We start from the raw sequence: 16,656 nt of genomic DNA, 5'->3' as shown, positions 1-16,656 counted from the left end.
CTCATCATACCTGAGAGATTTTTATCCATGGCAGAAAAAAACTTTAAATAGCTGGCTTCGGTGTATTCGGTGGACATGGTAAATTAAGCATTGATACGCTATTTTAAAAGGCCTATGATCTAATTTTTTAGAACTACAGAATGTAATTCTCTAAGCTCAGGGCCGGCCTTAGGCCACTGCACCTATGCGGCCGCAGTGGGCCCCGCACTTTCATAGGCCCCGCGCTCATTCCATGACTAATTATTAAATTAAACCATGAAAACGTATATGTAATAGCAGCGTATCCGCAGCCTCATAATTTTCTAGGGCCTCCAGGAAATCACCTGGAATTGCAAAATATAAGAAAAAGTCCTGAAATTATTAAAATATCCTGAAAACTCATTGTCCTTTTGGGGTGCCAATCTTATGAGCGCTAAAAAAAAAAACGGCATTGTCAGCTTTCATTTAATAAAAATGTATTTCATTGACGAATTTATTTTCTAATAAAAATCTAAATGTTGACATTATGCTTATCCCTACCCAGACTGGGCCCCGAGCTATCTGTTTCGCATAGGGCCTCGCACTAGTTAGGCCGGCCCTGTCGAAGCGCACTTTTTTTAACCTAGATGGCTACATTTAAGTTTAATTAGAGTCCTTGACATTGTGTAGTTTATCGTGAAAATCAACACTAAATGTAGTTTTTAGTACTTTATTAAACTATATCACAGACATCACATTGAGAACCACTGCTGTCTAGAAATTCGACAAATATATTGTTTTTCCCAGGATTACCTTAGAGTCCAGAAAATTAGATTATAGTGGAACAATGTTTGGGACATGACATTTTTCCTCGTGACGTTACTGGGGGACAACCTCACCCCCCTTGTCACAGCAACAGACTCTACGATTTCCTCACACACACTTTTTGTTTTCGTTACAGGCCCACACACTTACACAAAAGATACAAATAGGAAACACACACACACTCTCACAGCGATAAAATTCACCCCCATTTTTATTGCGTGGTGAATTTATTTTTTAGGTGGCTGAGGACGGTTCTAACTGGATTACCCGAGGCTGCTGTAATGAGTCTGCGTCACATGCATCCGTGGAGTGTGAAAGGCAGACGATTGAGCCGCGCAGCTGCACTGTTTAGACACCGGACGGGAAGAACGTAGGACAAGCTGCAAAATGGACAAAAAACTTTTTTTTTTTTTTTTGAAAGTCTCCCTGCTGGACGACGACACGTGACAGTACAGAGTTGGAATCGATATTCAGCTTAAAATAAATTGAACTGAAATAAATGAGCTGATTGGGTTCTGCTTTCTTTTTGTCTCCCTTGTTGTTCCATTCTTTCATAGCAGAGCTCAACAATTAATGTTTGGTTAGATGCTGGGCTAATTAGTTGATTGTACATTGGCTTTGTCTTAGAAATGGTTTTGATGACAAAAAAAAAAGTAATATATACATCTTTCTTTCAGCCAGTGACAAGGCTTGGGACTAGGGTTAGGGAATTTGGTGCAGGGTCGGACTTAGGTAATAGGAAGCCCAAAGCGAAGTGACTTTGGTGGCCCCAAATAAAAAATAAAATAAAATCAACAACGAAAAAATTAAATCACACTATTGATTAAAAACATATCTGTATCTATATCGAAATCAATGACTGCTTTATAAATCTACATACTTTATTATTTAAAAAATCGACTTTTCGTTTCGTTGCTACGTTGGTGGTGATGACCACTGATGAACTATTTTTATTGCACTAAAAAAATAATCTAGAAACCAATTTCTTTTTAAAAGAAACTTTTTGATGAACTTGTCTTCCGGTTTAATGGCGACCCTATTGAACTATGTAAACAATATCAAGTATGTACACTTAGATTGTAGACCTAGACCTGTATCTCATTTTGTAGTTCCAATCGATTCAACTTTCGATTTTTATTATCATTTTTAATGAATGTTAGATGGATAGAAGACTTAAAAGTAAAGTAGCAATTATACATAAAACACTGAACCATAATCTTCAAATACAAAAACAAAATCTAATAAAATACTCTGAAAGACACAAAGATAAGGGCACATTCCTTGTTCCATAGGCTAGGACAAATTTGTACAAATACTCCTTCTTCCCTAGTGCTATTAGAGCATGGAATGGGTTGCCTGAGCTAGCCAGGAAAACCAGTGACTTGGCAGAATTTAAGTCATTGGTTAATATATTGTGTTTATAGATCTAGAGTCTAGAGAGTGCGCAGCCACGGGAAATACTGCATTCCTCACTAATGTTCCGACTGGAAGACTAGCCTCATTATTATTATTATAGATCTAGAATAAGCATTCAGTTGGATGACATCATTAGTACAAAATGAAGAGTATTACCCTACTATAGATGTATTCTAGATTTAAATTCCTTCGCTGATTAAAACCAAATACTAGACCTATAATAGATCTAGATCTAATTCTTACTTCGTCAGTATACAAAAGAAGAGATTCAATAAGCCCTTAGTCACTGTGAATTTTAGTTTTGAAAAGATAAAGATCTAGTCAATAGATCTAGATATCAATCAATCAATCAATAATCCTTGTTATGTGTGAGGAAATTGAAATTCGTTTTACAATTGTGCATTACAAGTAACACAATATGCACATAGGCACATTCCTCGTCCCATATGCTAGGACAAATTTGTACAAATACTCCTTCTTCCCTAGTGCTATTAGAGCATGGAATGGGTTGCCTGAGCTAGCCAGGAAAACCAGTGACTTGGCAGAATTTAAGTCATTGGTTAATATGCATGACTAAATGCATGACGCGTAGGACGTAATCATCTTCTTTTTTGAAGTAACGTCTGTATTATATAAGATAAGATAAGATATGCACAAGTAACAATACATATTTAGATAGTGTAAACAATGTGTACGATAGCAAACAAAATATACATTTATACTCCAGTTACTCTAAGACAGGGGTTCTCAACCTGTGGGTCGCGACCCCCTTGGGGGTCGATTGACGATTTGCCAGGGGTCGCCTAAGACCATCGAAAATATAAATTGTTATTGTCTACTCTTCTACTGCTGTATCTGTGTGTCGGGGGGGGGGGTCGAGGTGGAGTGAGAGAATGTAAAAAGGGGTCGCCGAGCTTAAAAGGTTGAGAACTGCTGCTCTAAGACATTACAGGCGAAATGTTTTCAACGATTTAATTCCAAAGAATCATAAGAGCTAAAATATCTATTTTTTTTTTGTGATCGTAGTCTTATATATTGTTTGTGATGATATAATTCTAAGATTATGAACATGCTTACAATTTTTATAACTTTCTTAGAAATGTTTTTCTCAAATAGGTGCTCGAATGCGGTTTGTCTGTTCCTATGCTTTTACTATAGGTAGCTATATTTTACATGAGATGATAGGCACTCGATGTTTGTGAAGACAGCAATCGTAACATCGCAGGTGTCGCCACAACCAAACACTCCTTTGACTTCACAGGGAAGGATTTTCAATACTTAACTTACACTCGTCTTCTTTATTCCATAAGCCTGCCCTCTTTACTCCCCACACCTGTCCTCTTTAATCCTCACACTTGTCCTCTTTACTCCTCACACATATCGTCAATAATTCTCACACTCACCCTCTTTACTCCTCTACTGACTCATCTCAACAACCAGACCCCTCGACCGTTAATTGCTTACTACCCACTTAAATACTCCAATGTACTGACTTATTATAACCTTGCATCTAGCCCTACAAGCCTCTCCATTTGAGGAATTCCCTAAGTTATTGGTTCCAACTACTAGTATGTTATCATAACCCTGTCTAACCAATATTCAAAGTTTCCGAATATTGGTGATATTGCCTCAATGCGAAAAGGATGTGTTACTAAGGTGTTACAAATGTATTATGAATTATTCCAAACAAACGATGTGTTACTGAATGATGTGATACTGATGTGTTTCTAAGGATATGCAATAAATGTGTAACATATACTGTGTTACAAATGATGTGTTACAAATGATGTGTAACAAATGATATGTTACAAATGATGTGTAACAAATGATGTGTTACAAATGATGTGTAACAAATGATGTGTTACAAATGATATGTTACAAATGATGTGTAACAAATGATGTGTTACAAATGATGTGTAACAAATGATGTGTTACAAATGATGTGTAACAAATAATGTGTTACAAACGATATGCTGGAGAGGTTGTAACAGTTGTTGCACAAGTGATGTGTTATCAATGTATAACAAAATCTAGTCGGCGAGAAGGTGGATAAGAAAAACACACAAATTGACAACAACATGATTTCGTCCCTGTGTAAACTAGACCTTTAGTCCGAGCTAAACAATTAATAATTTAACATTATTTGTTACACAGTTCTAGGCATTCCAGCTACAAAAATAAATACTCTTATCTAGGCCTAATTCTATTTAAGTAACTAACCGTTATGGCGTCCTCACCAAATTATGATCTATAGCTATTAACTTAAAAAGCATCGAAATTAATTATGTTTGGGTTATGTTAGCTATGTCTGTCGTTTGTCTTTGATAGAATTCATTCTGATGTTCTTTCTGAAAATATTAAAAACCTGCCTGAGTGGACCACTTCGGGGGGCCGATTTCGAGTTTGTCTTTGTAACCTTGTTTTTCTTATAAACTGATGCTTTATTAGTGGAAATACAAGGGAATTATAATGTAGTCGTTTTTATTTTACAGGAGTCGTCCACTGCCTCGTGAGTGACCGGAGTAGCCCTGGACATAGGTCAGGTTATGATATGAGCACCTGTGCCAATATCAGATGACCGACGGTTTTGCCGACCACTGGACCACCAACAAGTACAGGGACAGCCGTGAAGACGTTGCTAGCCAGCTGCAGGGTCATAAGTTCAGGGGTCACGGGTGCACGCTGTTTTACGACTGCCTCGAACCGAGCGATGACGTCATATCCGCTGATACATCCCAGCTGTGGGCGGGGCTTCACGTTGTCGTGGACGACAGCGGCGATGCCTCCAACGAGCCCGCTGACTTCGGCTCGGAGACATACGTTACAGATGGCTTCAGTTACGGCGACATCCCGCTAGTGGCCCAAAGCCCTAAGAGCGATGTCCTCCTACGCGATTCTGAGAGCTTAGTAGAACAGCGCAATCGCCTGGACGAAGGCTTGCATGCGAAATGCAGTACAGATTGCCTAAACGTTGACATCACTCTGTCGGAAATTCAACATTGTAAGAAGTGCGAAACATCAGAAATAGAAAAACAAGGTTGTAGCTTATCCCTAGAGTCTCACAAAGAGCATCAGAGACATAAGCATATAGGTACTGCAATAAACAGTAGGCATTCCAGTAGGCATAGGCATATAGGTACTGCAATAAACAGTAGGCATTCCAGTAGGCATAGGCATATAGGTACTGCAATAAACAGTAGGCATTCCAGTAGGCATAGGCATATAGGTACTGCAATAAACAGTAGGCATTCCAGAAGGCGTAGGCATATAGGTACTGCAATTAACAGTAGGCATTCCAGTAGGCATAGGCATATAGGTACCGCAATAAACAGTAGGCATTCCAGTAGGCATAGGCATATAGGTACTGCAATAAACAGTAGGCATTCCAGTAGGCATAGGCATATAGGTACCGCAGTAAACAGTAGGCATTCCAGTAGGCATAGGCATATAAATACTACCGTTAGAAGCCGAAATTCCGTTGATTTCAGCTCTTTAAAGAGATATCATTTATTTTCTCCACACTCAGGAAAGAGGAAATTTGTTGTTAGAAGAAGCAAATATCTGAAAGGTAAAGTAAGAACAAAAAATGACGTATTATTTACAGACTCCACCTGCAGTGAGCTCTGCAGTGATCATTCTCTTCACAAAAAACTCACTGCGGAACGTACTCTTCGATCTTCCTTCTCTGAAACTAATGTTGTCACTAAGTGTTATGTTTGGAATGAGTCCTCAAGTACTTCCTGCGCCAGACTTTGCTGTAACAGTGTTCCAGAGAACGAAGTCATCAAACATTCTGAGAATGCTCATCACCTTCAGTGTGAATATGACAAAACGAGCTTGCATTTAACGACAAAAGCAAACTACTTAATTGGCTGCCATCTCGGCAGTCAAGAAAACAACCAAATGTCAAGGGAACTGATCTTGAACGACAGCAATATAAACAAAGAAATTAGTACACTGATAGGTAACTTAAATAGAGAACTACAAGTCAGGTCATCAAATGTGCACAGGTCTGAGCTTGATGGACGATTACACTTAGAAAATCCAATTTCACTTACAAACGATACAGGTATGTAGTATTTTGATTTAAAAAAAAAAAAAACGAAATCTCTATAAAAAGACTTAGTAACGATCTAAAAGCGGTGATAGCTCTGGTATATATTTAAGACGAGATGAAAGAACTACTCAATACTGTAAAGAGACGAAAGCTGAGCTGGTTAAGTCATATTGTAACACATGACTTAAAGTCGAAAGTCATTCTTCAAGGTACAGTGGAGGAAGCCTGATGAAAGGGTCGTCCAGAGAAAAGCTGGCTGGACAATATAAAAAAAAATGGACAACTGCTGACAGGGTAAAATGGCGAACTGTAATTGTACCCTACGCTAAAAGTCCAGGGACAGATGATGATCTTGATCTTTAAGAGTACTTAGAGCTATTAATGCTGTTTTCGGACCATTGTTATGTCAAAGATCTAAAAAATATTTGACTTAAGATTCCATTGTGTCTTTTTACCAACCGCTATTTCTATCTCGACTCTCTCTCTTCCATAAGTAGTTAATTTTCAAAGCCAGTTGGTCTTAGACAAACACATTTTATCCTGACGCCTGATGGTACTAAAACCAAGTCATTTTTTTCCCCTCAGGTTTAAACTGGAACTCCAACGCAGAAGAACACTTACGCCATGAGGAGGACGATGAGTACTTAGAGTCCAGACTGACTGACCCCATACTGACTAGCAAGCTGCAGAAGATTCGAGAGGATCGAGAGGGCCTCATGTTTGTGGTGAATCTGCTGCTCACCTGGAACATCATTCAGCTGCTGGTCCTCTTTGCAACGCTCTTTTACGCATGTATCTGCATATGCAGCTTCCGGAAAGTTTTTGGCTGCGGGGAGTTGTGCTTACTCAAGCCAAAGCCGCAACCGAAAAGTGCGAAGAAAAGGTGGTGGAGTACTTGAATAATACTCTTTTTAAAGTATTGGAAATGAAAGCATAAACAATTGTATGTTTGGTTCATCATTGTAAAAGACTTGGACTTATTGTGATAGATTCTTAAAAAAAATATATAAAGTATCCTTTTAAAACCTTACGATCTTTCGTTTCTCTTAATTGTTGGAATATTTTTATTTTTTTAGAAATGTAATAAAATTGTTCATTTCTTTTATTGACACGAGCCGACCCGAGACGTAGCATACGCCGCTATTTAGTGACTAGTAAACACTCCCTGAAAGTGAGGTGGGTTTGGGCAAACGACTGTGTGCGCATGCCTGGATAGTGAGGATGGCACGGGAGCGGGTGGGAGGAAGGCGGGAGGGGGGTTAAAGCCTCGGTGTACGTGCGTGGTGTCCCGCATGGTTGGGCGACGTAGAGAACTATATACACACATCCTTTTTTTTTCTGAGCCGCGCTCTCTGTCTCCGCGAAAGTTACGTGGGGTAACTCTAGTCCGACTTGCAGAAATAAAAGTTATCTTTTCGTGACTTTTGCATCGAGGGTTATAGAGTCGGCGTGCGTGCCCGGTGTCCCGCATGGTTGGGCGACGTAGTGAATTATATATACAGATTGGGCTTGACATTTAGTTTATAAATAATTAGAATTGGTGATACACTTTCATCATGTATAGAAATGAAATATTTTCTTAACATATATTTAATGGCAGATGCATCATGTATTGTAATAATAGATTATCATTTTGTTTCACGCATATTTTGTTCCTTTTGATGCATGAGTGCTGGACAAATAGGATTTCAAGCTATCCATTAGACCAGCGGTTCTCAGCCTATTAAGCTCGGCGACCCCTTTTTACAATCCCCCACTCCTGGCGACCCCACCCCCTCCACACACACACATTCAGCAATAGAAGAATAGACAATAACAATCCATATTTTCGATGGTCTTAGGCGACCCCTGCCAAATCGTCGATCGACCCCCAAGGGGGGTGGTCGCGACCCACAGGTTGAGAACCCCTGCATTAGACTGAACACATAATTTTATGAAATAAAAAAAGGGAATTGGTTTTGTTTTTCAATCACCTGTCACTGATTGCTGAAAGGGAAAGGGAGACTAGTTCATTCGGGATATGTAAATCTTTTCAAATTATATTTGTTTAATGTGCATGCATTGTCTTCCCTTGTTTAGTTGTCCTTCCGTTTTAAAGCTGACACTAACGCTCGTTGAACTGGTGTGCCCCAAACTAAGTTGGTCAATGAAGGCAATGGGCAGTGGATAAGGCAACAAATTAAATTTGTCCAGACCTGGCATGTTTATTTTGTGCACATTAAGGGCACGCCTTAATGTCCTAATATTGCTCTACACATGCAAATCTTCTAGAAATGTGACATTTTTTTTTATTTTCATTGTTATTGTGTATAGACCATTAGCGTTATTTCCCAAAGCGGTCTTTTTTTGAGAGATGAATGGATTTTTTTTTTTTTGCATGTTCACCAACTTTTAACAATTTTATCTGAAACCGTTTGCGATTAGTATATATATATATATATATATATATATATATATATATATATATATATATATATATATATATATATATATATATATATATATTGATGCTGTGAAATATCTCGCTGTTTACCTTATGGCCTCGTTTTAGAAACAAAAAACGAGATTGGCGTCGGTAGAGACGATACAAACCGGATGTCATTTATGTCGCCTAAAGTTGTTGATTGGTCATGTCGCGAAGCTACTTCCTTTGTTACCAGCAACAAAAGGCGTAGATAGGGTGGGGGAGGGAGGGGAAATTTGAAAATCCCCCAGGCCCCCACTTGAAGGGGCCCCAAATGAGTATTTTTTTAAATTAAATATAAAATATTACGCAAAATGGAGGGGGGTCCGAAGATATCACGCCCCCCCTCCGGGCCCCCGAATGATGGCAAATTCCTAGCTACGCCACTGCCAGTAACAAAGCTTAGTCTAGATACATGTCAATTATATCGTGATCACTTTCTTATTGACACGTGCCATTCTAATAACTGTCCACGTCATTAGTGTGAATGAAACACTTATTGCATATCACGTGTCAGACTTATGGTATGCAAAACTTTTCGCGCAACTTAGAGACGAGAATGTCGACACAGATTTCCCCTGTGTTGTCTTAACATCGGCTACGTTTCCAGCTTTCCCGGGTTGTTATTCCTTGCTGGACGCCTTGGTCATCTTAGTGATTCAATCTATTCGCGCCGACGTTTCCGAATTCCCTGGCATGCCCAGCGGTCAAGACCACTCGTGCCCCCAGTCAGACTGGCCGGCGTATGCGGCGCTATCCCTGGAGAAATCCCAGGGGTTGCTTGTCCAGTTTGGTCGCAAAGACAGTCACTTGACCCCGCAGTGTCTACTCCATAAATTGAATCTCATGACGACCAGAGCAAGTGTAGGAAGCTGGTGATGGTGTCAAAGAATTTGTTTTCTTTGCTCATAAAGCCGATTAGTAAGTAGATTAAAGGGATTCGAACCTCAATCAAATAGAACATTTCAGCAGTTATCACATCTTTCACGTCACATTCTTATAGAATACTGACGTTACTTCAAAAAAGGTGATGATAACATTGTTCATTAATACAAGCAGATAACTAATTTAAAAAAAAATATATATTTAAAAAAAAAACGTATACGAAATGATGTTGTAGTCCTATCTATTAGTTTGGATCAGTCATGTAATTAAATGTGTTATAGATCTAGACTCAAACTGTCTAGACCAGCAGTTCTCAACCTTTTAAGCTCGGCGACCCCTTTTTACAATCCCTCACTTTGCCTCGACCCCCACCCCCACCCTTACACACACACACAGCAATAGAAGAATAGACAAAACAATCCATATTTTCGATGGTCTTAGGCGACCCCTGGCAAATCGTCAATCGCCACCCAAAGGGGTCACGACCCACAGGTTTAGAACCCCTGGTCTAGACCAACAACAATGCATCTGTGCAATTAAAAATATTTTTACGGATTGTTTTTGTTTAGCGCTATTTCATACTTTTAGCTTTCTCACTACGCTGTGATCTTATCTCTGGACTTGTTGGGAATACGGGAGGGGGAAATAACATTTATTAAAGACAAAACTGGGGGAACGTCATCGATTCGAACTCATGACTCAAGCCTCCTCAAGCCGACGCTCTAACCACTCTGCTAGTGAGGTGTGTATGAAATACAAGGTTCGGATAGTTATCTAGTGTTTGTTTTAAACTTACTTTAAAGCGGCGACCTGTAAAAGAAACTAATTCAGCTGATACCACTACCTAAGTCAAGTACAATTTCTTTCCCTAGTTCGAGATACCAAACAAAATAATTAATTACATATAGTTAATTAACTAACTCGTTAATTTTTTAAAAATTGATTCTTGTGTTGTCAGGTAAAAGAAATAATTGTGCAAAATTTCAGCTTGATCCGAGATACGGTCTGGGAGAAATAACGTGTACAAACTTTTTACCAGACAGACAGAGTGAGTTGTAAAAATGGACTTGATATCGGGCTATACTTTTGTTGAGAGCGTTTTAGTCAACCAATGGACAGAAAAGAGCCTTAAGACTTTTTTTTCGTTTGACTGGAATAACACCATTAGTGAAACCACTAAATTAAAAGACTTCAGGACAGAAGACTATAAAGTAACGTAAAAATACTACAGAAAATAATTAACAATACATTAGAAATTACAAGACCAAAACCTAATAAAATACTCATAAAATGTACTTTACTTACGGCACATTTCTTATTCCAAATGCTAGGACTACTTTATAGAAGTGCTTTTTCTTCCCATGGGGATTAGAGCGTGAAATTCATTGCCAGAAAGACGAATGGCTTTGAAGAGTTTAAATATTTAATTAATATTCATGACTAGATTGGCACAAGGATACGCGTAGGACGTAATTAAATTTTGTTGCGAAGAAACGTCTGTAATTTACAAGATTGAAATGTACGGGGCCGATCATTGTTTTAATTTGCTTAATAGTGTTGCTTTTTTGTCGCCTGAGTTATATTATTACATTGAATAATAAAATAAAGGAATAATACTAATTACTAATACATTACTAATACATTCCTTCGCTCTCTTCTTAAAATCGGTAGTCGATGGTAGTCTTGGATTTTTTTTTTCTGTTAACCATATCTACATCAGTAATATTATTAATAAGTATTTCGCAGAATAAATTTGGATAATCGGATAACTGAGACAATAATCTTAAATCATTAGAACTAACAAATTAGAAATATCTATGAAATTCTCTAAATACTATAGGCAAAAAAGAAAAAAAAATACTAATAATATAATCGTCTTCAAACTTTTTGTTTTCTTTCTCCATTTAGTCTCAATAAAAGACTTTGTTATTTGAAAAAAAAACAACTAACAAATAAAAACCTATTTAAAAAAGGCCCACAAAAGAGACAAAGAAAAGAGGCCTAAGGCCCAAGGATTCCTATGATGATAAAGCTAAAATTGAATAGCGCAAATTCTGAGGTTTCCTTATTAAAAAAAAAAGATTGTACCTAATCTATAAATAAAGAAGGAGTTGCATTTGTCATAAACATTAAAAACATATCTCTTATTCTGTCAACTTGCGCGAGCTCCCTTATTTGGGACGATGAATTCATAATTTATGAAATGCGGCCCTTATAGACTAAGGAACAATGGAAATGATTATGGACTACATACAACCTGTTGATAATGCTTGCTTCTCATGTCAATCTATATGTCTGATGTGTTGTAGTCATTGTTTGAGATTCAAACTCAATAAACAGGATGGGGGGGGGGATAAGAAGAAGCTGCCTGGTCGTGCGGCTTGCGCGCTGGACTGTCGTTCAGATTTTTTGATGGTCCAAGGTTTAAACCCTTCCCGCTCCCATCCTCCGTCGTCCTGCTGGAGGCCCGGACCAGGAAGCAATTATCCTCAACTTGGAAGGAACATCCGAAGCATGTAAAACATTTAACAAACAGATTGACTTATTTTTTGAGACTTAAAATTATGAATATTAATCGGCACTGACAGACACTATTTCATTGTGTGTTGTTTTTTTTTAATTTAATCTGTATGTGGAGTGATTCTATCAGACCTCCTGGATCTCCCGGTGTCAACTGGTAGAGATGAGCTGTCCCTGGGTTCAGGAAGGAATAGCTACCACCAGAACAGACCTTGAGGACTAAAAATCTATTTCAGCTTAAAGCATAAATGCACACTACGTCTCAATTGAAATCTGCATGACGTCAACTGCGTCGCTAAATAGCATCAGAATGGATTCAAACCATAGCCCCTCAAACACACTGCCGGGCGACAGGATGATATTTTCCTAGTTAATGCTTGGGATCAACTTCGGACAACGTTCAACAGACATGCAATACTAAACAATTATTTAAACTGGCCAGTGACCTTAGCTATTCAGAGCTAATACATCAGAAGCCTTCTCGTAATTTGTAATGGACAATGAAAATTGTTTTATTTGGTCAACTTGCATATGCTTTGTCACTTCCATGGCAAGCATAACCATTGTTTTGTTTGTTTTGTTTGTTTTACATGTTTCGGATGTTCCTTCAGAGTTGAAGATAATTACTTCCTAGTCCAAACCTCCCGAAGGACGACGGGGGATGGGAGCGGGCAGGGCTTGAACCCGGGACCATCGATAAATATGAACGACAGTCCAGCGTGCAAACCGCACGACCAGGCAGCCATCCAACCATTGTCCGCCAGTGGTCGATTAAAATTTTCTTTTCGCCGTCCGCGTCTGTCCTCGGTAACGGATTTTCTTTTTCTTTTTTGTGTACGCCGAGGCATTTGTGAGTGACCTCCAGCTGCCTCGTTCTAAAGCCGCATACAACTAGATGCTCTATTCTAATTCAGTTAAGGCAAGCTGGCGCCTAAGCTGGTCTTTAAAGCGTTTCATATGAACCTACAAACGAGCGAAATGATGATGGATAATATATACTATTTCTTTATAAAGTAGGAAAAAAGATAGCAGAAATTTTGTCTTTGGAAAACTGAGCAGAATGTCATTAGTCTTTACCTTTTGTTAGGAACAACGAACTGTCTCAATGAACAACGAACTGTCTCAATGAAAGACGAACAGCCTTAATGAACAACGAACTGTCTCAATGAAAAACAAACTGCCTCAATGAACAACGAACAGCCTTAATGAAAGACGAACTGCCTCAATAAACAAAGGAACTTCTTCAATAAACAACGAACTGCCTCAGTTTATTACGAACTGTCTCAACAATTGAGATGTCAAAAACCATTTCTCTGTGGAAGTAGATATTGTAAAAACATTTAGTCAGCAGGGTGACCCTGACACCAGAAGCATTCATGACATGTTTTGTTGTCCTTTGCATCATGCCTAAGATTTTAACATTCTTCTGAATTTAAAAAAAAGTTAACAAAGTAATATTGGAAAAATATGTACTCTGCCAACTATGATATTAAAAGCTTTGCTACTGATATCTATGAGTAGCATGGGACTTACTAAATGTACAGAAGCTCGCTATTTCCGGACCATATTGTTAAAGCTGGTACTCCGAGCGCTCAAAAAACATTAAACAAAGTCGGCTATAGTGAGAACAAGACAGAAAGCCTGAAAGAGTCAAGTTTTGCTTGTGCCAGCTGCAAGATAGATTACCACTTAGAAAGAGAGACTGCTCAACCACCTTATTGCATTAGGGCGTTTTTCAGTCGACATAAAATAAAAAGGACCATCTCATAGAAATGAGATTTAACCCTGGGCGTAAACTATTGTCGGAACAATGTTGTAAAACGACACCCCCCCCCCCTCTGCAGCTGATATGCCAAAGGAAATGCAGGCACCCTTGCTGACCATCAATCACTAGGACAGATCACAGAACTGACTCTTCCAAAATGTTTGTAGGTCTCAACAGAACTTCTTCTAATCTATTTAGTCCAGAAAAGTCCTGGTATCGTACAATGATATCGTGGAAGGAAACTTCTCACAAGAATAAAAAAAGATACTGACCTCCACATATCAATATCATTAACATTGTTAGTTTCGATAAAAAAAAGCAACCTCGCCATCTGTTCGGGTGAATTCCGTCTAGAAAAATCTATCAATGTCTTCTTAAGATGTCGTTTATAAAGTCATCGAATGTGTTTAACCGGTAACCTCTTCTCAATCATCGTACCAGGCACACACACACACACACACTAGCTAAAACTTTCAGATTGATTGTAGTAGCAGAGATCAATCTCTTCGAACATTCCGGTACATTCTTCCAAAGTCTCACTAACCCTAACCCTAACCCTCTAAAAAAAATATTGGCCAGTTAGTTTGAAACTGCTATTCTAGACACTCAAGCTTGTATTTCACGAAAAAATAATGGTCTAGTTTCTGTATCACCCCCACCAACTTGCCTAACTTAATAATACTTCGGAAGAAGCATCTCCATATGTTCAGCTCTTTATCAGACACAGAACCGAATGAAACGAATAGCTTTGTACCCTAGCTTAGAAAAGAAAAGGATCCTAACTTGGATTGTAAATCAAATTATCTGAATATTTAAATGTGCCTGGTCTGTGTCGTCTGCGTGTGAACTCAAGGGCGTATGGACGTCACGACGGAAAACACGCGCCACTGAAGATACGATTCATGGAAGTTGATTGTTGGTCTCAAACTGTCTTTATAAGCTCAGATAATTCTTTCAATACTAAATTTGTTCCTGCTCTTTCTGCATTTTGTTGTTATCGTCTGCTAGTAGATCCAGGAATATTCTTTCAATTATCTCCCTTTTAGGCATACTCGCACTTTCGATGAAGCGGGAAAGAAATGTCCGCTGAAGCTGATACAAGCTCAGTTAAAAATAAACTCGATGGCCTTGATGTTGTCAAGATACGCTTGAACTTGAGAATGAAAATTCAAATTAAACAAAATCGAAATGTTAAAATAAAATTCGATACTTAGACCAAATACGATATTTAGATAAAATATGATACTTAAACATAATGCGATACTTAGGCAATATACAATATTTAGACAATATACGATACTTAGATAACATTCGATACTTAGGAAATATACCACACGTTAGATGAGAGAATGAAGCCAGTAGAGAATCAAAACAGAACCCCATGGGAATGCTTAAGAGAGCCCTGACATCACAACGCTCCTCCAAGAGCCTTTTATGACGCTCCAGGGGCGGCCTTGGCGCAAGGACGGGGCCCTTGTGGTCTAAATGGTAGATGAGGTCTGGCTTGTACCTCAACTAAAAGGTATTTGAAACCAAAAATGTCATGTTAAGAGCTTGCATGGTTATTTGTATCATATATATGTATAAATGCCGGGAAAGCTTCCGAAATAAACACTAACAGTTCCTAGTTAATGAGAACTGATCTACGATCCCAGCATCCCCTCTCCCCTCAGGCGCGGAGCATGGGACGGTTACCCTACTTGCCTTATCTAGGGCCGGTACTGAGGGTACACACGCACGGCTGATATGTTACATTGACAGAATATGGTGGGGATTCCCGGTGTACTCGGCCTTCGACTTCGCCTCTAATCTACGTAACAAATTAGATCAGCTTAGACAGAATAGTAAAGAGGAGAAATTCCATGAGCCTAGATATCCAAGAGTCTTTGATTAAAATCTTTGGACAGTTACGAAGTATCATTAATGAGTCTGTATTAATCCAAAACAGATCTGTCTACTAATCCTTCATTTTCTCAAGTGTTTTAATTTTACTTTGCAAATTGTACTTTTAGATCTAAAACTAAAAAGCACTCTTCTATTTAACGCTCCTCTCCTCTCTGGGTTGGTATTACCTTTTCTAGGGTTTTCATCTAATTGATCACATTGCGCATGCTCTGAAACCAAGTCAGGGCCGACTTCCTCGAGTGACGTGAATTCTCTCTGTCCTTAAATCCCAAAAGGTGGCTAGATGTCCATCTCAGTCAGTCCGTTCAATCACCCAGGGTATAACCTTTCACGTGCTTGTCCATCGCGCTTAGGACACCCATCGTCCTACCTATCGTTTCCTGAATGTCCCAGGACAGCTTGTCTGCGACATGCTTGGTATTCTAAGCGATATCTGTACTCCGCAGTAAACATGACAGCCCCCCCCCCCCCATCCGTCTCTCTCTCTCTCTCTCTCTCTCTCTCTCTTGCTCCTCTCTCTAAAACACGGTTTGTTTCTGTTATCGTGATTTTGTTTATTTGCGATGGCCATAAGCCTGTGTGATAATCTATAAACCAATACCCTTGATACCGTATATAACAAGCACACACAAAAAAAAAAAAATAAAGGGACGAAACCCTGTTATTGTTTATTTTACTAGGGAAGGGGAGGGAATTCTTGTGCTTTCATTCCTATAACTAATACGTCACGTCAAACGAAATGCAAAGAGGCCCATATCGAAAGTATGATCGCTAGGAGCTAACAGAACAGCGTATGGGGAGTAAGGTTATCCCTTTTGTCGGTCGGCTACAGTGACACACAAAACTTGATATTCTTATTCG

The 16,656-nt window shown here is 38.9% G+C and overlaps 2 protein-coding genes across 3 annotated transcripts in view; one reads left to right on the top strand and one right to left on the bottom strand.

The window, feature by feature from the left end:
• The window catches only part of LOC106079500 (alpha-2C adrenergic receptor-like), a 146,033-nt gene that overhangs the window by 22,903 nt on the left and 106,474 nt on the right, over positions 1-16,656 (bottom strand). The window lies entirely within an intron of this gene.
• Positions 1,750-7,274, top strand: LOC106051777 (uncharacterized). 2 transcript variants are annotated; one of them, XM_056018272.1, is made up of 4 exons: positions 1,750-1,845; positions 4,692-5,290; positions 5,726-6,268; positions 6,842-7,274. In XM_056018272.1, exons 2-4 carry the CDS (start codon positions 4,774-4,776, stop codon positions 7,153-7,155), a joined length of 1,374 nt encoding a protein of 457 aa, XP_055874247.1. In that variant the 5' UTR covers positions 1,750-1,845; positions 4,692-4,773; the 3' UTR covers positions 7,156-7,274. The 2 variants fall into 2 exon arrangements, with proteins under 2 accessions (XP_055874247.1, XP_055874246.1); XM_056018271.1 differs by having other exon boundaries at positions 4,692-6,268.

This window comes from Biomphalaria glabrata, chromosome 1, assembly GCF_947242115.1.
Source record: "Biomphalaria glabrata chromosome 1, xgBioGlab47.1, whole genome shotgun sequence".
In the NCBI taxonomy this organism is placed as follows: Eukaryota; Metazoa; Mollusca; class Gastropoda; family Planorbidae; genus Biomphalaria; species Biomphalaria glabrata.
Note: the sequence above shows the minus strand (reverse complement) of the source record. Positions and strands in the feature narration are given on the sequence as shown.